A 23,932-nucleotide genomic window follows, 5' to 3' on the forward strand; every position below is an offset into this window, starting at 1 on the left:
TTTTATCACCTTCAGAATCTGGGTTAAGACCCATTTATGGAGAAACACACAGCTCTCATCCCCGAATTCATCAAGACTGTATGGCAGGCCCAGTCATGAGGATGCGACTTTTGCCCTCCATGAGCTTACAGTACCCAGACCTGGGCAGACAAGGAGTACAGTGTGGAAAGAGTGGAAGAGAGAACGTGGGGCGGAACGTGTCTTACTCGTTCATTCGTTCCAGGCACATGACATATCAGGATCTGTTGGAGGTGCTGAAGGTGGGGTCAGAGAACAAGACAAAGAAGCAAGTGATGGCGAAGATGCTGCCTGGCTAATTCAGCGAAGGGCAGAGTCTAAGTAGCAGTGAAGAAGAGAGAAGGCTGTGTGACCAACTTCCCAGAACGTGGAGTCTACCATAAAGGCCATGAGTATTTTCTTAGTTTTGAGTTTGTGATAAACACTATGCTCCAACAGCAGTCACCACCCCACATACCAGTGGCCCTTCCAGGAGCATCCTCCCTGAGAGCTGGTGTAGCCATGGCCAACACTTTGCAGTCCTTTTATAGCTTACAAATATCAGCAGTGGGTCTAAATAGAACAGGGTAGTGATGAGAACAATTGCAAATACAAGACTGTCCCTTCTTCCAGGGAATCTGCCTCGATCTCAGAAGCTGCCCTGTAGGTCAGAAACCATGACCCTCACACTTTAAAACCTTTTGTCTTGGGACTTAGGAGGTGTCTTAGTTAACTTTCTATTGCCACGATAAAATACCATAACCAAGGCATGTTACAGAAGGACAGAAGGAGGGGTTTGTTTTGGCTTACCATTCCAGAGAGATAAGAGTCCATTACCACGGAGGGAAAGCTTGGTAGCAGGCTGGCGTGGCAGCTGGGGCAGTAAGCTAAGAGCTTACATCTCAAACTGTGAACAGGAAGCTGAGAGCAAAGCTGAGGAATGGCACAGGTCTTTGAACTCTCAAAGCCCACCCCTAGTAACATGCCCCCCATGACATTCTTCCTCCAGCAACAACACCACCAACCAGGGACGAAGCATTCTAAACCTCAAGAATCTGGGGGGTATCTCATTCAATTCACCACAGGAGGAGAGAATAAAAACAAGATGTATGCAGGCAGATTGATGTTTCTGGTCACAATGGGTTGGAAAATCTTACACAATTGGACTTAAAATCCTAATTCTGTACATATTATGTCTGCTTCCTGTTTCCATCCCTGAACCTCTGAAGCAGCCCTTGAGATTCCTGCCTTACTTTTGAATCTGTTTACATGTATGGCCCCTTCCACTCTGTTAACTTCTTGTTGTTTGGAGGCTGTCTCACTGTGTAGCCCTGGCTGGCTTGGAACTTGCTATGTCAACTACCTATGCTGGCCTCTGCCTCCCCAGTGCTGGGATTAAAAGCATGCACCACATGCCCTGCCTTCGCTCCATTAATTTCTAAAGAGTTGGTGGGGGCACAGCTTATCCATGTTTTTGAGCTGTCACCTACCATTATCTTGCCAACAGTGAGCATTTAGTGAGCATCTGCTGAACAAACCATGGTGTCCAGTAAGGGAGAGACCTGGCTGGACATTTCATCTCCCAGTTCTTCAGGTCTTCCTTTACTCTCATACCTGAAATTTACTGAAGAGCCCTTCTCTCTTCAAATGGAAAAGCATGAAGACAAGAGGGCAGTCTGCAGTGATGAGGCTTGGAAAAGATACTCCTTGATAGCTACATCCGTGAAATCATTGCTAACAACCAATATTCTTACTGGAAAGGGAGTGCTCACTGTGCGAACGACATTGCAGGGTCTACTCTGAATGATTCTTATGTCTAAGTAACAGGAAATACTGCATTGCAGCAACACATTACAGTGACATTAAGTTTGTCTGTGAAACACATGGAAGACATTACTGTCACAGAAATTACCTTTGAAATAGGTGCCAAAGAAAAGGCCAGCGAGCCAATGCTGCCAACTGCGCTAGGAAGGGGGATGTCCACTGTAAAGCTTCTGTTCCCAAACACCCCCATTTTTGTGCTTCATTCTCTTAGGCGGAATTGGCTGTGTGGGCCGAGACAGGGGACAAGTTCGGAAATGCCTTGATGTGGTGGAGATCTACAACCCTGATGGGGACTTCTGGCGGGAAGGCCCACCTATGCCAAGTCCCCTCCTCTCACTGCGAACCAATTCCACCAACGCGGGTGCAGTGGATGGGAAGCTCTATGTCTGCGGGGGATTTCATGGAGCAGGTACTGGTCTAGCTATAAATGTAGCAGGGACCTCTTGGCATGGATGCTATGCTCCATTGCTTGGTGGTCAGTGCTTGCTTTCCAGAGTAGTGAGACACTAGCCAAAGTCTGGTTTCCAGGGCCCAGGGGCCTGCAGCAGCTCCCTGGATTCTCTGGTCCCTCACCTCTATGAGATGGGGAGTCTTCTGTGGGTTCAAGTTTGCAGTACATCTAATACATGGCAGCCATTCAGCTCATAGCAGCTGAGTATGAAGGGAAAAGAAATAGAAGAGAAGGCAAATCACTGGTAGTAGGACTAAAAGAAAGATTTCGAAACAGGAGGGATGTGGAAGCAGAGGAATGAGCAGAAGTGTTGGGTGTTAGGTTTTTACCTACCAAAGCAGAAAACCCTTATATTGCTCACTACCATCAACTGAAGTAAATTGCTTGAACGCTTTTCTGAAATGATGCCTAATGTATATACATACACACACACACATGCGCACGCACACAAACACACAATTTTCAACAACCAAACAAGAAACTTAGAAGATATATGAGTTAAACGCATTAAGTGTTCGTTCTTTATTTAACCTTTGATGAAAAGGTGTTTTTCAGATAGTGTTGGAAATTTAAAAATAGGACAGGGTATTAGATGATATTAATGAGTTACTTTAGAGACAATAATATTATTGTATTTTATATAAATTCAAATAAAAAGAATATTCTGAACAGTTAGAGATTGCATTTGAGTATTTGCAAGTAAAAATGATGCACTGTCTGAAATCTGCTCTACTACAGCAAATTTTTTATTTTTATTATTTAAGTATGTATGTGAATGCCACCTGGTGACCTCAGAAGCCAGAAAAAGGTGTCACATTCCTGGGAGCTGGATATATAGGCAGTTGTGAGCCACCATCCTGGGTACCAGGAACCTATCTCAGGTCCTCTGAAAGAGAAGCAAGTGCTCTAAATCACTGAGCCATCTCTGCAGCCCAACAGCAGATTTTCTCAGTAGAAGGAAGAGCTGGAATTCATTCTGCCATGCTGATGAATGTGGTCATTATTAAGACTGGATAGGTTTGTGCTGGGCTATGCTGCCTTCACCATTTCACTGCTGTGTGCTGGAAAGTGCCCATGACTTTACTTTTTCTTCATTTGTCCTTTAAAGAGTTTCCCCAAAAGTCTTTAAAGTTTTTATTACATTTTATTTAGTGTGTGTGTGTGATGACTTGAGTGTGGTAGTCCAAGAACAACTTTTGGGAGCTGGTTGTCTCTAAGAGTCCTGGGGATTGAACTCAGGTTGTCAGGCATGGCAGGAAGAGACTTCACCTGCTGTGCCATCCTGCCAGTCCCAAAGAGGTTGGGTTTTTATAAAGTTAGTATCTCTTACTTCTTGAACATTAGCCTTATTTGAGGTTGTCATCTCTCACAGTAGCAAGAAAGCTGATAGTATAGGAAATCTAAGTGCAAGTCCTGCCTGTGTGAGGAGGTCTGGAGCTTTGAAAGATTGCCTGATGAGGGTTCAGGCACTGAGCTCTCCTCAGTTTGGTCTGTGAACTCTATTGGTCACCTGACTGTTGACTTTCTTTTGACCAGAAAAGAAGGGCAGAGATACAAGAGTTGGCCCAGGTCCTCTGAGAATAGGTGGTCACCAGTATCTAAGGTGCTAGGTGGACAGCTTTGCCATATGTCTGGGTCCTACCTTCCCTTGTATCGAGTTGAGAACCTGATGTCCCCTGACTTTTCAAAGGTATGATAAGCTCATCCTACATGTGGAACTCTCCTTGGTTATGTAACAGACTGATGATGCTTCCAGCTGGAGGGAAAGATCAACCTCAAGAGCTCCCAAAGCCCATTTAATTCCTTAGTTCTAAGGTGATAGGTTGCCTGGGGTTTGCTGAATGAATTGTCATTGAGATTTTATGCAAGATAGAACAATCAGATGACCACATGCTCTTGTGACCTGAGGTTGTCACCAGACCTAAAAAGACTGTATTTTCTCTCCTTGAGTGACAATATACAGTTATTTACTTATCTAGGAAACCATAATCAAGGAATTCCCTCCTCCTCTTCCCCTGAGTAGACAGCATTTCACTCTGTGACCCATAGTGGCCTGAATTCACTCTGTTACCCAGGCTAGACCCCAACTTGTGACAATCCTCATGCGTCAGCCTATCAAGTGTTGCAGTAACAGGCATAAGCCACCAGGCCTAACTTCCAGTCTCTTTTAATATTGTCAATTCTGTAGATGTTTATTGAAATGCACTCGTGAGATCTTCCGCATTTGATTTGTAAGACAGATGCATTAACACACAGTGAACAGTGACTTGTTCTTGGTTAAAATAGCAAGTTGAACACCTTTATTTTCCCTCCAAGTCCCCCTAAAGTAATAGCAGAATAAACATAGTCTAAGAAAAGAGAAAGGACAAAAGCAGCACAACATTGGAACTTGGAGCGGACGAGCACATAGTGACCAGACCTGAGACAGTTTAATCCTAAACTGGAGTGACAGGAGAAAGGAAAGTTGGTTGGTATTACAGAGCCCCACATGCCCCACATACCTGGCATCAACAGGTGACTCTGGGTGGAGGAGTAAGAGTGATACTGAAAGCATGAAGGGTACCTGAAAGACAGGAAGCCCCCGTCACCGGAACCTCATAGAGAGACAGAGCCTTCATCCCAGAAGGGATGGAGGTGAGGATGGGCTCTGAGGTCAGGGATCTAATACTAAAGATGGGGATTAAGAGATCACACTGAGTTGAGATTCCCAGCTTTTTTCCTTCCCCGACATCTAGAATTCTGGCAATTTTACCCTACAGAAACCATGACTAGGCAAAGCCAAACCTGTCTACCTATGATGAGACTCACAGAAAATTTTTACATGATATCCCTTGTCCCTACACACATACACACACATATGCATGTGTGTATGTATATGCATGTGTGTATGTGTATTTACACATATCTGTGTATCTATATGTAAATATGTCTATTGACAAGGTCTCAGTATACAGTCCACCCTGGCCTTGAACTTGTGATCCTTTTGCATCAGCATTCTAAGTGCTGGAACTTGGCTACCTCATGTCTAAAGATGAGCAAACAGCTAGATCCTTGAGGGAAACATATAAAGCAGCGTAGCCCAGAAGAGCTAGGACTGCTAGGAGGAGCTGCAGTCTGAGAGATGAAGTAAATACTGTGTTGAAGGAACAGAGGATGGATCATGAAGAGATTTCCAGAAAATTAAGATGTGCAGCAGTTATTGAATCTACACTGGAAATGTTGGCAAAGATAGTTGACAAAACTTCCCAGAAAGAAGAGTAAAGAAACAATTGTAAAATCAGAGGAAGAGAAATGAGGTCCAGGAGGCCCAGCCTGGGAGTAGCAGAACCTCTGGCAAAGAGAACAGAAAGTGAACAGGAATGTGTCATCCATGGAGTAGATAAAGAGAAACTCCAGAACTGAAGTCACTAGACTAGAGGAAGCTACCAAATGCCCTGAGAAGCAGGTAAAACCAGACCAAGCCAAAGCATATCATTGTGACATTAGAGACAAACTTGATCTCAAAACGCTCTAAAGAGAGGAAAAGTTTTATCCAAAGCACCTAGACTTAGACTTCTGAACTATGATGTTGGAAGCTAAAAGAAAATGAAAGCAATGTATTCGGAATTTCTGTGGAAAACCACTTTCCACCTACATACCTAAATGTATACAGAAAAAGGATTAAGCAGTAGAAAGAAAGAGGAAACTCCTGAGAGAATGAGGAGAGACCCCAGGAAAACAACCCTTGTACAGCAGACCTGGGGAGCAGCGGTGCAGAATGGAGCTATCCCCGGGCTGTGGGGAAAAGGGCATTGGATCCAACGTGGGCGCTAGGAACTTAACTCTGGTCCCTCTGCAAGAGCAACAGTGTTCCTACCTGCTGAGCCATCTCCCCAGCCCCTAAATCACAATAATTTTAATGTTTTAGATACTGAGGGTATTGCAGTGAAAGCTAACACAACAGTAAAACAACATCAAAGAAGACACCAGGTTTCATTCCTTTAATATTTGGTGTGGCCCAGCCAAGATGACATAAGAACTAAATGTTGAGCTAACCAATATTGTGCCTTTGTTGTCCTATAAAAATAAGAAAGTAGAAAATAGGCAGGTATGCTAAGGGTGAGAGACAAAGCTAAGTCCTACATGGGAGTCTAAAAGTTCTCAATGTCATTGTCTTTATCTATTTCTGTGGCTACCACAAAATCTCTGAAGTCGGGTACCTATAAGAAAAAGCTTATTTAGCTCACAGTTTTGGAGACTAGAAGTTCATATACTCAAGTGACCCCAACTGTTTGGCCTCTGGTAAGAGAGAGCTCCTTGGCTGAGTCACTGCATGGGTGGATGGTGTCATGGTGGCAGTGTGTGCAGAAGGGAGAGGTCCCATGGCAAAACAGGAAGCCCAAGTAACTCAGGAGCTATTCTCTCTTATTTTTGTTTTATGAGACAAAGTCTGAATTGCAGGAAGTCACGATGTGAGCCAGGCTGGCCTTGAACTTACAGTGGGCCCCCTGCCTCTGCCTCCTGAGTACTGCAGTTATGGGTATGAGCTACTAGGCTACACTCAACCAATCTGGAGCACTAGTCCCAGGCCCCATGAGAGCTGCACCAACCCCTGATGAAGAGCAATCCCAGGATCTGCTCACCATCTATGAAGCCTCACCTATTAAAAGCCCCCCGCCTCCCAGCCCCACCACTCTGGAGACAAAGTCTCCTCCATATGAATCTTCGGAGAACAAACTCAAAGAGTTTCCAGAGCACGCCCGCCTTCATCTGAGAAATCAAGAATGAAGTGTTATAAAATGTTATTTATAGGACTGGAGTCAGTGCTGGGAGAAGCTGACAAGTGGGAAGAGGAGCAGTGGGTAGGGACAGCTTCTTCAAGGAATTACAGGGGTACAGTCATCTGACCTTTCATATCATGTGACTATGAAACTGAGAAAACTAGAACAAAGTTTACAATATGCAAATCAAGCGTGAATAAAGAGGAATGGCAGGGGAACACCAAGGAGTCTGCTGGAGACAAGTCCCTGGGGGCTTGTGGGATTCTCCTGTCTTCTGGGCAGAGACACAGGCTGCCGTTGTTCTGGGCTATTTTTTAAGCATCTTTGTATAGCAGATGGTCTTAGAAGACACATTATCTCCCTCCATAGCAAAGGCCAGACAGGCTTACTGGTCCTTGTGAAAGTCTTAGGTTTCCCAAGCCCAGGATTTCTTTCTAGCACTCACAGGTGGTAGCCGGCATTCTTCCAGTCACTCTGAGATTGTGAACTCAGATAGCTGGCATTTAAAATGTTGACATGCAGCAACAGCAGCGTCAGCAGCAAAGAACATTGTCCTTCCTCTGGGACTCAGGACTCCTCTGTCTTCTTCGGCCCCCTGAGTCTGCATCAAACTAGCTTAGAAAAACCCAGAACCTTCTTGGTTTTGACAGAGTCCTAAGTCTCTCCCAGGAGGTTTTCTTCTCCACTTCCAACACGAACTGAGGAAGCCAGCATTGTTTCAAGGCCAGAGCTTATAAGACCAGTCTCTCACACATTCTTACAAAACATAAATGAGCAGACATTTCTCAACTTATTCTGTTAAGTCAGTGTTACCCAATTTAAAAAAAAAAAAAAAAAAAAAGCAAAACTCAAAACTCAGAAGCTAGGGAGATGGCTCAGTCAGGAAAGTGCTCACCATGTGGCCTGGGGACCTAGGTCTGATCCCTCAGAACCTATGTAAGAGGCCAGGAATACTCCTGTATTTCCAGCACTAGGAAGGATCCCAGGGACTCACTGCCCAGCCAGTCTAGCTGAATCAGTGAGTTCAAAGAACAATGCTGTCTCACAAAATAAGGTAGGTTGGACTATAGAGATGGTTCAAGGGTTGAAAGCATGTACTGTTCTTGTAAAGATGGGAATGTGGCTCCCTGCAACCACATCAAGCTGCTCACAGCTCTATTCTAGCTCCAGAAGATCTGAGGTCCTCTTCTGGCTTCCACAGGCACCCACATTCACATATCCAGACAAACATACATACACATAATAAAAAACAAAATAAGGATCTAGAGAAATGGCTCAATAGTTGAGAGCAGAGGCTGCTCCTCCAGAGGACTGGGATTTGATTCCCAGCACCTAGCTGGCAGTTCATAAACCACCTGCAACTCCACTTCCATGGGATCTGACACCCTTTTCTGGCCTCCTTGGACACCAGGCACACATGTGACGCACAAAAATATATGCAGGGAAAATACCCATACAATTAAATATTTTTAAATACAAAACAAAAATAAATAATGTGCAGAGTCATTGAGGAAGACACTTGATGTCAACTCAGGCCCCCATATGTGCACTCATGTGTACACACACACACACACACGGCACATGTACACATGTAGACACACAAAAGAAATCAAAGATTGCAAATGCAGAACTCCTCAACAAAATCCCAGCAACTGATCCAGCAACACACAAGAAGAGTTATGGATCATGACCAAGCAGGACTCTCCTAGACACTCGAGGCTGACTAACTCTCTGAAAACTGATCTATATAACACACCTATGACTAGAATAAAAGAAAAAATGGGACGGTCATCTTAAGAGATGATAACTAAAAGACAACAAAACGCAGCTCCCACTCACCGCAAACACTCGGCACGGTGACTGAATCCTAACACTTATCTGTGGGAAGTCCACAGCTGACATCATACTTGATGGGAAGACAGAAAGCTTTGCCCTGAGAATAATAATACAACATAATGTTCAGCACTGTGCTGGGAACTGCTCAGGGCAACTAGAAAAAGGAAACAGGAGCAGCCAGATTATAAAGTAATAAAATATGACATTATCTTGTATTTAGAAAATTCCAAGAGGTTTTTTTTTAACTTATTGATTCTAAGAAACAAGTTCAGTAAGGTTGCAAGATGCAGAATTAATGTACAGAAAAATCATATTTGTATGCCTTTGCAACAAGCAATCCAAATGTTAAAATTAAGAAAACATTACATTTATTGTGCCACCAAAATAGAACACTTAGGAATAAATTTAACGGAAGGCACAGAACTTGTACATTAAAAAGTACAAAACAGGCCAGGTGGTGGTGGCACACGCCTTTAATACCAGCACTCAGGAGGCACAGGCAGGTAGGTGAATCTCTGTGAGTTTGAGGCCAGCCTGGTCTACAAAAGTTAGTTCCAGAACAGGCTCCAAGACTGCAGAGAAACCCTGTCTTGAAAAACCAAAAAAAAAAAAAAAAAAAAAAAAAAGTATGAAATAATTAACAATAGTAACAATAATAATAGCCCAGAGCTGGAAGGGTGGCTCAGATATTAAAAGCGCTTGTTGCTCTTGCAGAGGACCCAGATTTGGTTCCCAGCACCCACGTGGCAGCTAACAGCTGTCTGTAACTCCTGTACCATAGGACCCAACGCCCTTTTCAGTCTCTGAGAGCACTGCACACACATGGTACACAGACATATATACAGGCAAAACACCCATACATAAAATAAAAATTGATAAAACATTCAAAAAATGTAAATAATAAACCAAATAAGTAGTCAGGTTAGTAAGATGTTTTAAATTTTAAATGAAGTTAGCCAAAATGAATAACTCCATAGTTTTTTGGGGAATTTTCCTGTGGGCTTTTTATTTTGTTTTGTTTTGGCACTTTTTTGTCTTATTGATTTTTCATTTGTTTTGATTTTAATTTTTGTGATTTTGTGTTTTTTAAAGAAAAGTAGAACATAAAGTTTGATAGGTAAGGAGGTGGATAGAAGATCTGAAAAAAAGTTGGGGGAGGAAAAAACATGCCCAAAATATATTATATGAAAAAAATTTACATGGAGATGCAAGAGACCTTTATAATAAGAGCCAAAATACTCACTTCAAAGCCATGACAGTCCAGACTATGGGGTTCCAGCAAATTACACTGAACAGCTCAGTGGGAAAGCCCTGAGCATTCAGAAGTGACCCCTTCTATTACAGTCACTTGGTTTGCAACAAAGCTTCTAAGATAGTTTAATTGGGAAAGAATCTTTTGCCACCAAATTGTACAATAATGATTGGATATAGACATGCAAAAGAGTGAAATTGGACCCCTACCTCACACCATGTACAAAGATGAACTCAAAAAGGGAAAAAAAGATGTAAATATCATCACTAAAGCTACCAAGTCTTGGAAGGAAATGAAGGCATCTTTGTGGCTTTGAATTGTACACTGAATAGGCAAGTTGTTCTAAGAGCATTTTTTTTAAAGACAACTGACAGAATGAGAAAAATTGTAAATAATATATCTGACAAATAAGAGACATATCTAGACCATATAAAGAAATCTGGTTCAATAGCAAAAGACAGGTCACAACTTTTAAACAATTATTTCTTCTACTGTTTGAGACTATAATGCAATCATATAGTTTCCACCTTCCCTTTCTTCTCAACAAACCCTCCCCATGTCCTTCCTGAATGCACAAATACCCCTGATCAGTCGGTATTACGTTACTTGTATGCATGTTTTCAGGACTGACTATTTGGTATTAGCCAACCAGCTGGTGTGCTCTTCTTTGGGGAAGGCTACCTCTCCCCCTCCCAGCATTCATCAGTTGCCTGTAGTTCTTGGTGTAGGGAGGGAATCATCAATTTGTTAATTGACGACGAACCTGAATAGATATTTCTCCAATGAATGTAAACCACTGACCAAGTGCTGGACATCACCATTCCTACCAGAAAGGCTGTCACAAAAGGAAAGAAAGAAAGAAAGAAAGAAAGAAAGAAAGAAAGAAAGAAAGAAAGAAAGAAAGAAAGAAAGAAAGAAAGAAGTCTTGACACGTACTGGGGAAGTCAGGATCCTCACACACCACTGGTGAGGGTGTAAGTGTGCAGCTGCTGTGAAACATGGCCAGCACTTCCTTAAAGGGTTAAACTCCAGTGACCCATGTGACCAAGCAGTTCACCCCTAGTGCACACAGAAGGGCCTTCAACTCTGTCTCTCACAGAAGCTCATGTGGTAGAGTCCACACTGCAGTGTTGTAACAGCCCAGAGGTGGAAACAATACACATGCTTAACAACTGATGGATAGATAGATAGATAAAGCGTTCTGTAGTCACACAGCAGAATAGCATTGAGCAACAAATGGGTTGCTAATGTGTGCTCTAGCATAAGTGAATCGTGAAAACACTCTAAGGGAGAAGACAGCCTCCAAAGATCATCTTGCCTCTAATTCTCTTGCCATACATATTCCACTAATAGAAAATGCCCAGGGAAGGCAGAAGTGGGTTTGTGGAGGCCAAGCAGCAAAGGAAGGGAGGAGGGGAAGTGACTGTCATACTCTCTCCCCATGGGTACTTCAACTCAATTCTTCTTTAATGTCAGACCCCAAAGCTGACCACTTAGGAGAAAGAAGAGGATGGTAGTTCTTGCTTTTTCTTTTAAAATAAGCATTAGTACATATAATTCATGTAAAATTCACTCCCTAAAAGCGAAAAAACAGTGGGATGTGGTTTTAGCACATTCCAAAGTCAGTGTACCACCTCACCGTCTAATTTCCGAACATCATCAGCTCCCAAATAAACCCTGCGCTTTGCAAAGGAAGAGGCAGAAATAATTCGTCTCAGAGATGAAGACTGTGGTGGCAGACGACACCTAGTGGCAGACACCCATTCCAGCTGTAAGAATACCCAAAAGATGGCAGTTGTGACCCCAGGAGGGAAGGTGATTCCTTTGCCCACACTCAGTACCCATGAATACTACTTTTCAAGGGACCGCATGGGCTCGGACTGTGGGCATTTTGTAAAAATCTTGAGCTCTTTGAAGACATGGAATTCAGTTCATCGGGGTTTTCTGGTGCAGGACCCCTCATCCTTACTACAGCACAGGCACTTAGATGCAACCTGCAGCTACTGCCTCTCTCCAAAATTGCAAGAAAGCTCTGCAGGCGCGCTAAGGAGCAGCACCCGCAACATCTCCATTTTGGCCCATCTCTGTCTCCTAGATTTCATCCAGAAGCCTGAGATGCTCTGCTTTCAGCTCACCAGGGCTCAGCTCAGCCTCAGCTGGCTTTCCGGGAACCCAACATTCCCACCTCAATTTCGTTCCTTCCCCATCCTTCTTCCTTCACTGAGAACTGGAAAGGCTTCCTGATTCCCCTATCTGCCCGGCAGAACTTTCTTTACACCCCTATGTCTCCTCTAGTGACGTCTAGACTAGTCTTAGTGGTGAGACTATGGTGGCTGCAAAGGGCAAACCCAAACCAACAGGCAGAAAACACACTGGGAAGTACTTTGTGGGTTCTTCCCCTATCCGATGCAGCATAAGACCAATGCTGGTGTTGACTGCACTAACATCAGCTTTGAGCACTGTGCATTAATTCATTCATTTATTCTCACGACAGCCTGTGAGGGAGAGATACTGGTATCACCTTTATAGATGCAGAAACTGACATGTAGGAGGTCACACAGATGGTAAATATTGAATTTGGAGTTCAGAGTCACATATGGAGTCTGGCTCCAAAAGTCTGATTCATAAATAGTAGGCTGGCCTGTCAAGTTAAATTATATTAAATTATAGTATTTAGTACAGAGGTATAGGAGTATATGGCATTGAGCATTGATATTATTTAAAGGATCTTTAAAGATTGGTGTGTGTGTGTGTATGTGTGTGTGATGTCTGTGAAGGTCAGAGGATAACTTTTGAGAATCAGTTCTCTCTTTACACCATTTGGGTCCCTGGGATGAAACTCAGATCATCAGGTTTGGTAACAAGTACATTTACCCACTGAGCCATTTCAGCACCCCTAAAAGGACTTTAGATTATTGTAATATGTTGTCGGGATTGAGAATTATTACCCTGGATGATGCCTGTTGGATTTAATTCATTTAACATGTTTTATTGAATGCAATTATATGATAAGTAAACTCTTACTAGCTGCAACCCTGAAGGACTTAACTAAAGGCAAAATAAATACATTGTTAACTGGGGTGCTTAGAATGGAGCATGCTCCTTAGAAGTGCAGGAACAAGGAACTGCAAGGCGAACTCAGGAGAACTTACTGATCCCGAAGCCTGTGAGCTCTCAAGGACTTTCAGGGAGTCATGCCCAACACATTATGTTTTTTGGGGTTTTTTTTGTTTTTGTTTTTCGAGACAGGGTTTCTCTGTGGTTTTGGAGCCTGTCCTGGAACTAGCTCTTGTAGACCAGGCTGGTCTCGAACTCACAGAGATCCGCCTGCCTCTGCCTCCCAAGTGCTGGGATTAAAGGCGTGCGCCACCACCGCCCGGCTCCAACACATTATGATCGAACTTCTGAACACCAACGGCAGAGAAAAGCCTTGAAAGAAGCAAGAGAAAGTCAACATATAAGAGAATAGATATTAAAATGTCCAGATTTCTCAAGCCAAGGATGGGACACGATTTCTAAAGGACTTAAAAACAAACAAGGATCTGAAACCTGACACCAGCAAGGATGTTGTTTAGGAACCAGCAAAGTAAAGACAAGACACTCCCTACATGAAGGAAACAGAACTTGTTGTAGCAGACCTGTTGTTGAAAAGAAAGTTCCCAGAGATGAAGAGCAAATGATACCACAGAGAAACCTGGAGGGCAGGACATTGGTTCAGTAGTAGCTCTTGCCTAGTATGTGGGAGGCCCTGATTCCAGGTCCAGAATCATAGGGGATAGTGGCCAAGAAACCTGGAACCTCAAGAGTCAATGAAGAGAAACACAAAGAGTAAATATCTGGGTACCCGTTGTAGAATATTTTCTCCCCTTTAATAATTTAAAATATGTGACTTTAGAGTGAAGTTTTCACATTGCCTGGTGGTACTTTCAGTGTGCATTTCTGACCCACAGAGGGACCATCTCCCTCTCTGTGGGAAGGGAAGGTACTTGTAGAAAGAGTCCTACACTCTGGAGTAACAGCGTGTTAATTCAGAATGGCCAATGTGTACAGTTGTATACAACTGTATATAGAGTGTATAATGAGCCTTATAGCAACTACTAAAATGTGAACAGAGACATGGGATTATAAACTTCAAAATAAATTAAAAATGGAAATTGAAAATGTTCACACAGTTAAAAAAAATAGAAAAAAGAAAAGAAAAGTTTTTAATTAATTAGACTGAACTCCAGCACATTAATACCACAGCAAATATAATAGCCAAACCCAGGAATTTAGAAACTGTAGCCCATCCCTGGTAAATCTAGTTCACTGTGCTTTATAAATAAAATTTCACTAGAAACTACATCTATTTACTTGCGTATTGTTTCTGGCCATTCTCTTGTTTGTGGTCTAATTAAATTAACTAAAAGACAAAGATTGTTAAGACTAATAGACTGCATCTAACTATATGCTGCCTACAAAAGTCAGATCGACACTGGATGTGGTAGTGCACCCCTGTAACCTCAGCACCCCAAGGCTGAGTCCAGTGGATTGTGATGTTGAAGCTAGCCTGCACTACGTGGTGAGACCTTGCCTCAAAAACAAGAAATTGAGTGTAAATATAACTGCAGCACTGGTCAAAGTCAAAAGATGAGCCAGGCATGGTGGAGCGCTCCTTCAGTCCCAGCACGGTGGAGCGCTCCTTCAGTCCCAGCATGGTGGAGCGCTCCTTCTTCAGTCCCAGCATGGTGGAGCGCTCCTTCAGTCCCAGCATGGTGGAGCGCTCCTTCAGTCCCAGCATGGTGGAGCGCTCCTTCAGTCCCGGCATGGTGGAGCGCTCCTTCAGTCCCAGCACCGGGAGGCAGAGGCAAGCGAATCTCTGGGTTTGAGGCCAGCCTAGTCTACAGAGCGAGTTCTAGGACAGCCATAGATACACAGAGAAACCTTGTCTCAAACAAACAAACAAAACAAAACAAAAAGTCAAAGAATAAACCTGGGAGCGGAGGTGCGCCTCTAATCCCCACACTTGGGCATGGAAGCAGGAGAACCTGGAGTCAGCATCGTCCTCAGCTACACAGAGTTGGAAAGCCTGGGCTTCATGAGACCCTATCTTGAACATACATGCCAAAGGGAAGCGCGCTGAAGAGATGGCTCTGTGGCTATATCTAACAACATACGTTGAGGATGTTTTGGGGAAGTGCTAAACAAATGAGCTAGAAGAGCCGAAGTGATTTTCAAACCAGAAGAACAGAGTGAGTGTGTTCATTGTTCAATTTGAAGACTCGGTGTAAAGATAGCCATTAACACAGTATGGGAGTGCTGACAGGGGCTGTGTTAGTCAGGGTTTCTGTTGCTGCAGCAAAACACCATGACCAAAAAGGCTGGGGAGGAAAGGTTTTGTTTGGCTTACACTTCAGCATTTCTGGTATCACTGAAGGAAGTCAGGCAGGAACCTGGAGGCAGCTGATGCAGAGGCCATGGAGGAGTGCTGCTTACTGGCTTGCTTCCCGTGGCTTGCTCAGCCTGCTTTCTCATAGAAACCTAGACCACCAGCCTAGGGGAGGCACTACCCACAATGGGCTGGGCTTCCCCCATCAACCACTAAGAAAATGCCTTACAGCTGAATCTTAGGGAGGCAGTTTCTTAAGTGAGGTTCCCTTTTTTCAGATGACTCCAGCTTGTGTCAAGTAGACATATAACTAGCCAGGACAGGAAGGACACAAAAATGAGTTTAAAAGAAAAATGAAAATCAAGCATCCATAAATGGACCCAAACAAATGTGGCAGATTATTTTGTTTTCCTTTGTTTTGTTTTGATATAGGATCTCATCATGTGGCCATGCTAGTCTGGAACTCGATATATAGACCAGGATTGCCTTGAATTTACAGAGACCCTCCTGAATCTGCCATTCAGGTTCTGTAATTAAAGGCATGCGCCACAATCCCTGGCCAGAAAATTGAATTTTAACAAGCATGTAATCAAGTGAAGTAAGGAAAGTGCTCGGAATTGATGTGGGGTCACCAATGGCACTTGCTCCCAAGCCTGACAACCCCTGAGTTTGATAGGTGATAGAGAACCAACTCCCACCCAACAAGTAAGAAACAAAACACTGTAATAAGTAAATAGATATAAGGTTCGCACAAATCTTCCCCAAAGTAGACAAGCAAATCTGAAATAAGATGAGCGACACCATTTCCTTAAGAAAATGTGAACTAAAGTCGCCATGAGATACTACAAATTATCTGAAAAACTAAATATTTTAAGACATTAATTGACAATTAGGTCTTGACCTAAGGAGAATGTTAAGCAAAACAGACTCTCATGCATTCCAGGTGAGAGTGCAAAATGAAACATCCACTCTGGAAAACAGCAAAGCTAAAATCCTCTTACCCTGTCACCTGATGCATGCGTCTGTAATTACCCCAGAGAGAAGAATGCTAACACAAAAACTTGTACATGGATATCTTTCAAGTTTGAATTTCTAAAACTGAGCAACTCAAAGGTCCTTAAGGAGATGAACAAAGAAACAAGATGTGGTAAACTATACAGGGGAATCGCACTCAGCAGCTCAAAGAGCACAGCAGCTGGAGCTACCACAGACAGTTGCGAGCTGCCATGTGCGCTAGGATTCAAACCAGGTCCACTGGAAGAGTGACTGCTGAGCCATCCCGCCAGCCCCTGTTTTGCTATCCGATGCTTCTATGTGACTTAATAGAAACATTCCAGGCTAGACATTGTGGTATTGCCACAGCACCTGGGAGGCAGGGGCAGGTGGATCATTGTGAATTCAAAGCCAGCCTGGTCTACATAGCAAGTTCCAGGCCAGCCAGGACTGTGTGTGTATGAAACCTTGTCTCAAAAACTAAGAACAAAACCTCACCATATAAATAAAGTTAGAAAAGCTAGGAATGTGTTTACAGTCTGTTAATGGAATGACAATTGTCCCTTGATCAAAATTTATTTTACAGGTGTATTCTTTCAATTTGATGAAATCCTTAACCAGTTAAATGCATGACCAAAGCATGAATTCTGACACATGTTCCTATCTGTGTGATCCCTATCTTGTGTGCTCTGTGAGATCACAAAGACCCTGGATAGGCCGTCACCTGCTCATCATGCCTGTCCTGATGTGCCTCTTGCCGCCTCCTTCTTCCTGAGCCAGGATTAGTTCATTTGACAGGCAGCTTCCTTGCCACCAGAAGAGCAGGTCACATCCCTGACTGGGAACTGGCCAGAGTAACCTGGACTCCTCATTATTTATTCACACACCCAGGAGGCCAGAGAAACATGCGCAGTGAGATGGCTCATTCCCCTTCTCAGAGTCATTTATACACGGACAGGACGTAGAGCGCACACAGTGAGATGTACATTGAAATAAATTGATATCATGGTTTCGGTGCGAGCTGCTCCTCTCAGGCTCCTTTGTGTAAAGACTTGGTCCCTGGCTGCTAGGGCTGTTTTAGGAGCCTATGAGCTTTTAGGAAGGGGGATCTGGATGGAGGAAGAAGGGGACAGGCCTGCTTTCAGCCTATTTCCTGGTCTGCCTACATATGAGCAGAGCAAGCCACCACTCACCCACCACCATGAAGCCATCTGCCACCATGCCTTCACCACCATGATGGACTGTGCTCCTTAAAACACCGAGTTCAGAAACAAACAAACCAACAAAAACAAAACTTCCTCCTTAAGATACCTCCTGTCAGGTGTTTGGTCACCGTGGTGACAACAGTAACAAGGAACAGAAATTGAACAAAGGGAACATAAGTGTGGATGAGGCGAGGGATGCCCTACATAAACTGGAGGGACATGTCCCTAAGAATATCCCAAAGGTGTGGGATGGCTCAGAACTTACTGTGCACTGCTCTTTCAGAGGACATGAGTTCAGTTCCCAGGACCAAAGCCAGGCAGCTCACAATCACTTATAATTCCAGGGGACTTGACATCCTCTTCTGGTCTCTGTGGGCACTGTTCACACCCACACGCAGACAGATACACATGAACATAATTAAAAATAAAAAATAAATGTACAAAGTTTTTAAATAGTGACACTGTTTCTATAATAACACACCAACAAGTTAGCATTTCTCTGATGGGTCAGTCAGTGGAGAACAGTGTACAGTCCCCAAACACCGTTTTCAGTTTTCTGATTGCATTAAAGAGTGGATCGAGATGAAATGGTCCCTGATGTTTCCACCTCCCAGAGTACAGGGAACACCCTAAAGAAACATGGGGTGCATCCCAGGACAGTCTGCCACATATGTGGACTTTCATTAACTTATTTACCCCAAGTTCATGTGCACATTTCATTTACTCCCTGGTGGAGCTGAGCCCTTTTTTCTATAGACGGTGTTCTTGATCCACTGGCTGCTGGAGCAGTGGTCACAGCTTGCTGGCCCCTCAGGGAATGTGATGCTGCTGTGTATGGTACATCTATTTTGGGGGACTAGCTGCATTGAAAAGAGCTGACATGGGGTTCAGCCTCCTGTTCCTTTTCCTTGTTAGTGTGCTGATATTTCATCCTAAGTAGGTCAACTCAAATACCATCCCCTTTTCCTTGTTCTCCAAGCCCTGAGCTTAGAAGAGTACCAAGAGTGACACCAAGAGGAGAAACCAAGCCTACCTGGTGGAAATGGTGACAACCTGCAGTCACAAAGAATGGTGTGGCAGTGCACCCTCTTTCTGAGGAGACGCCTGTCTGGTTATCATCCTTTTATGATTAATACAGTGATTTTCACTCCATGTCAATGAAATAACAGACTCCTAGAAAAAATGGCAACAACACACATGGTTTTAAGAAACAACTTAAAGTTTCTGTACTGTAGTAGTATTCAGTATGGGGAGATGTAAAACAATACATTTTTTATGCAGCTAACGTGAAAGCATTACTAACTTAAGGGCTTGAATTTGATTTTTAAAATAAAATTAAAAAATTCTTAAAAAAAAAAAAACTTGAAGGCTGGGTGGTGGTGATGCACACGCCTTTAATCCCAGCATTCGGAAGGCAGAGACAGGTGGATCTCCAGTTTGAGGCCAGCCTGGTCTACAGAGCCAGTTCTGGGACAGGAGGCATCTTAGGAAGCATTGTCTCAAAAACAAACAAACAAACAAACAAACAAAAAACAGACAAAAGGAGAGAGAGAGAGAGAGAGAGAGAGAGAGAGAGAGAGAGAGAGAACAAAATAGGCAAAGAAACTGAGGAAATAAGTCCAGAAAAGACAACTGACTGCAGTTTTAAGAAGTCCGCCTACATTCATTTAAAGGAAAACACAAAGACCCTCTTCCCAATAAAACAAAGAACAAAGGACTTGAGTGTGGCCTTGCTAAAAAGCGCATCCAAGAGCACCACCGTGTAGGGAGCAGTTACTTTATCTTGTAGGAGGAACAAACTGACAGTAGCTATGCTAAACTCCTGACCTATTGACCCCTCCTAATCTTGCAAAGACAAGAACTAGAATCAATTTAATTCATAGAAATGTAGAAGCTCTGGCATGGGCACACACCTTTAATCCTAGCACTTGGGAGGCAGAGGCACTGGAATTTCTATGAGTTTTGGGCCAACATGACTTACATAGCAAGTTCGAGACCTGCTGGAACTATACCCTCTCGAAACAAAAACATAAACCCCTACAGTAAACAAATAAGGGATACATTCCTGTTGGATACTTTAAGAATATACATATTAGGGGCTGGAGAGATGACTCAGCAGTTCAGAGCACTGGCTGTCCTTCCAGAGGACCTGTCTTCAATGCCTAGCACCCAATGACAGCTCACAACTGTCCATATCTCCTATTTCAGGGGATCTGACACCTTCACACCAATACACATAAAATAAATTTTTAAAAAATATTTTAAAAAAGAATATAGATGTTAACCAACTGTAAATAGAGCAAAAGAAAATTTCATTGTATTTTCCAGAGTAGAAGTTATAGAAACCGGTTACCTGTCCACAATGCAATTAAGTTAAAAAATATAAAGTTATGTAGATGACTTAGGGGCTAATAAAGCTTGTCCTTAGATCAAAATCACTGGTGACAACTTATGCTGGAGAGGTTGTGGGGTAAAGGGAACACTCCTGCGTTGCTGATGGGAATGCAAGCTGGTACAGTCCCTTTGGATGTCAGTATGGTGATTTCTCAGAAAATTGGGAAACAACCTTCCTCAAGACCCAGCAATACCACTTTTGGGTATATATCCTGTCGGAGCCCATGTGGGTCCAACATAGATTCCCTAACCCGGCTGAAACGGAGTCGCGAGGAATAAAACCGACACAGCTTACAAGGTCATCTTGGAAAAGGCCAGAATCCCTCTTTATTCTTGGAACATCTTATATACCCCTGAATTGAGTGGGGGAAAACACATTAGGCTGTCTCCTAGGCAACCAGGTGCCTGGGCTTAGGTCATGTCCGCATCTAGCAGTCAGGTAGGCCATGAATTAGCATCTCTGTAAGACGTCCTCCAAATTACAAAGGAAGGGAAGCACCTTCCTTAAACCATTAAGTCATCAATTTTGGTCAACATCTCTTTTTAGATACTCTACATTTTAACAAAAGAAACTAGGAGCACCACATCCTGGCTTTTGTTAAGGAAGAGACAGCTTGTCTGCAGAGCTATGTGACTAGCTCAGACCAGGCTAATGGCTTCTGTGCCAAATCGAAATATGGGCCCACAATATCCAAAGGATGCTCAATCGTGCCACAAGGACATGTGCTCAACTATGTTCATAGCAGCATTGTTTGTCATATCCAGAACCTGGAAACAACCTAAATGCCCCTCGACTGAAGGATGGATAAGGAAAATGTGGTACATTTACACAATGGAGTACTACACAGCAGAAAAAATGATGCCATCTTGAATTTTGCAGGCAAATGGATGGATCTAGAAAACATCATTTTGAGTGAGGTAACTCAGACCCAGAAAGACAATTATCACATGTATTCACTCATAGGTGGTTTTTAAACATAAAGCAAAGAAAACCAGCCCACAAATCACAATCCCAGAGAACCTAGACAACAATGAGGACCCTAAGAGAGACTTACATAGATCTAATCTACATGGGAAGTAGAAAAAGACAAGATCTCCTGTGTAAATTGGAAGCATGGGGACCTTGGGAGAGGGTTGAAGGGGAGGGGAGAGGCAGGGAGAGGAGCAGAGAAAAAACTCTAATAATACTGAAAAAAAAAAGGTTTGTCCTTGTCGCCAAGACAGACAACCTGAGTGCAATCCCTGGAACCTACATGGTGGCAGAAGAGAGTCAACTCCTTATACACAATAGATATATTTTGTTTTACGTTTTTTATTATCAAAGGATAGACAAACACTAATACATTCATACTTACAAGTCAGCTTTTTTTGCAACAAGTTCTCAGTGTGTAGCTCTAACTGTCTTGAAACTCAGGATGTAGATAAGGTTGGCCTTGAACTCAGAGAGCTGCCTTCCTCTGCCTCCTGAGTGCTGGGATTAAAAGTGTATACCAGCATGCCTCACTATTAGCTTAATTTTCTTAATTTCTGAGACAGGGTTTCTTTGGGTAGTCTCTGCTGTCCTGAAACTCACTCTGTAGACCAGGTTGGCCTCAAACTCAAGATAAATCTGCCTCCCAAGAGCTGGGATTAAAAGCAATCAACTTAATTCTTTAAAGATTTATTATATGTGTACATGTATGTATGTGCATGCATGTGTGTGTGTGTGTGTGTGTGTGTGTGTGTGTATGTGTATGCAATACCCATAGAGGCAAGAAGAGGGCATCAGATCCCCTGGAGCTGAAGTTAAAAGCAGTTGTGAGCCACCAACTTGGTATTAGGAACTAAACTTGGGTCCTCTGCAAGAGTATACACTCATAACTGCTGAGCCATCTCTCCAGCCCTCCACTGGAAAATCTTAAACATTCTAAACAAACCTTGAGTTAAAACAGTATTCACTTTGAAATGACAGACTGGAGAAATCTGAATGGTCCCAGGGACCTTCTCGATGGTGGTAGAGCCCTCAGGAGGTACACTTGAAGGCATACATGAGAGGACATGAAAGATCCCAGTGAGTGAATCCAACACCCATGTCAGAGGACAGAGAAGGACCTGGCTGCAGAGAGAACAAGAGGAGCTCTCAGAAACAGGTTTCAGCTTGGCGCAAATGATTCTGTCACACTTCTGAAAGTTCTTGATTTGAGGTCAGAAATCCGATGTGATTTCCTGCTTTCCATGTGGCTAGTGTATTCACTGGGGTTTCACAAAGATAATAAGCCTCCCCGATTCCCAAGACTGAGAAGTACATCTAATTGGCTTCTAATTAGGGTCTCTGCTGTAAGCCCTTCCCAATTAGATCTGAAATTGTAGTATATAAATTCAATGAAAATCATACTAATGCTTTCTGGGATTGCTCCAAGGGCTTCATGCATGCCAGGCAGTTGCTCTACCACTGAGCTGTGTCCCTAAACGCCTCCCCCTTTTTTTTTACATTTTACTAGGAGACAGAGTTTCACTAAATTGACCAGGCTGGCCTTAAACAATACAGTTGTCTTGAAGTAGAAAAGACCAATGATTAGATAGTGATTGATTCATTCATTTAGAGATTTACTTAAAGCGCTGCTTATTGTGTGGCTTATTTGCCAAGCACGACGTCACTTGCTGCCTGGAACACAGTGACCTGGAGGAATAGCTGAAGCAATGGTCCTTGCCGCTGACCACCTGCTGACTGCCGAGTACCCTTCTGCGAAATCCCGCGTGCTTGTCCACTCTACCTCATGGTTTTAGAGAATAAAATGAGAATACACTGGACCATCCTCAGAGTCTTTCAGGGGATGTCCTGGCTGCGGTCCACCGGCAGCATCTCCTCTCTTCCATGCCACTGGTGTCAGCATGCCCACTTCAGAAAGATTCCCCTCACAGTCTGCTCCAATAGCCACATCAAAGTTTCTCTCTCTTTTTTTTTCAGTTTGCAATTTTTATTTGCGCTCTAAATATACTTTTATTTTCCTTCTCTTTTGCCTTGTCCAAAGTGCTTCTAAAGAAACGTAAGCATCAGGCCATTCCATTCACTGATGCTTTAGCAGCTGTCCTTTCCTGGGTAGATGTATGAACTCGCCCCATGCTACTGCTTCACCTAACGACCAACAGTGTTGCTGTCTATCAGTGATGCCCGGTCCACACCAGATCTCAGGTGGTATCAGGAACCCTCTTCCGTGTGTTTGTTCACATCCTAATCCTGCTGTTTGCTCTTTGATCATGAAATCTGAATTCGGTTGCGTTCTGGGCAGGTACACACGTTCTATGACGTCTGCTGTATTGAGATTTTTTTTTTTCCCTAACCTTCTCATTCTTAGTTAATGTGAACACTCTAGAAATGTTCCGGTGCATGCATCCTTTTCTTTGTCTCAGGGTTCTGGTTTCTGTGATTAAACTAACTGATCATGCTTTGTAGACCCCCCAGAACAGTGCTGCACGGTGGAGTTTTGTTTGCCAAGAGCTGTAGAACTTTAGGCAAGTTGATTAGCTTGTCTGGACATGTTACCTTCACTATTAATGGAGAAAACGGTGAATGTTTCTTAGATGGTTGTTCAAAGGGCCAGTTGATTTTCTCAACAGTTATTAATGTCAATTAAATAGTCATTTTATTAACACCAGACAACCTTGCACAAATGAAAATGTTTGTCCTCATCTGAATTTAGTCTTGTGATTATTTTTTTTTTTTTAGTTTTTTTTTTTTTAAGACAAGTCTTGTTCTGCCTAGGCTGGTACTGAACATCTAGGCTGTAGTGATCCTCCTGCTTCCTTCTCTATACCACTATGTCCTGGCTAGCTTTAAGTCAATTTGACACAAGCTAGAGTTATCTGAAAGGA

General features: G+C 43.2%; 1 protein-coding gene across 2 annotated transcripts in view; it reads left to right on the forward strand.

Moving 5' to 3' along the window:
• The window catches only part of Kbtbd12 (kelch repeat and BTB domain containing 12), a 77,484-nt gene that overhangs the window by 43,632 nt on the left and 9,920 nt on the right, over positions 1-23,932 (forward strand). For both annotated transcript variants that reach the window (XM_057759548.1, XM_057758795.1), the window contains exon 5: positions 2,033-2,230. In XM_057759548.1, the coding sequence (XP_057615531.1) occupies positions 2,033-2,230 (198 nt within the window). The remainder of the gene's footprint in view (positions 1-2,032; positions 2,231-23,932) is intronic.

Source organism: Chionomys nivalis, chromosome 1 (assembly GCF_950005125.1).
Source record: "Chionomys nivalis chromosome 1, mChiNiv1.1, whole genome shotgun sequence".
Lineage (NCBI taxonomy): Eukaryota > Metazoa > Chordata > Mammalia > Rodentia > Cricetidae > Chionomys > Chionomys nivalis.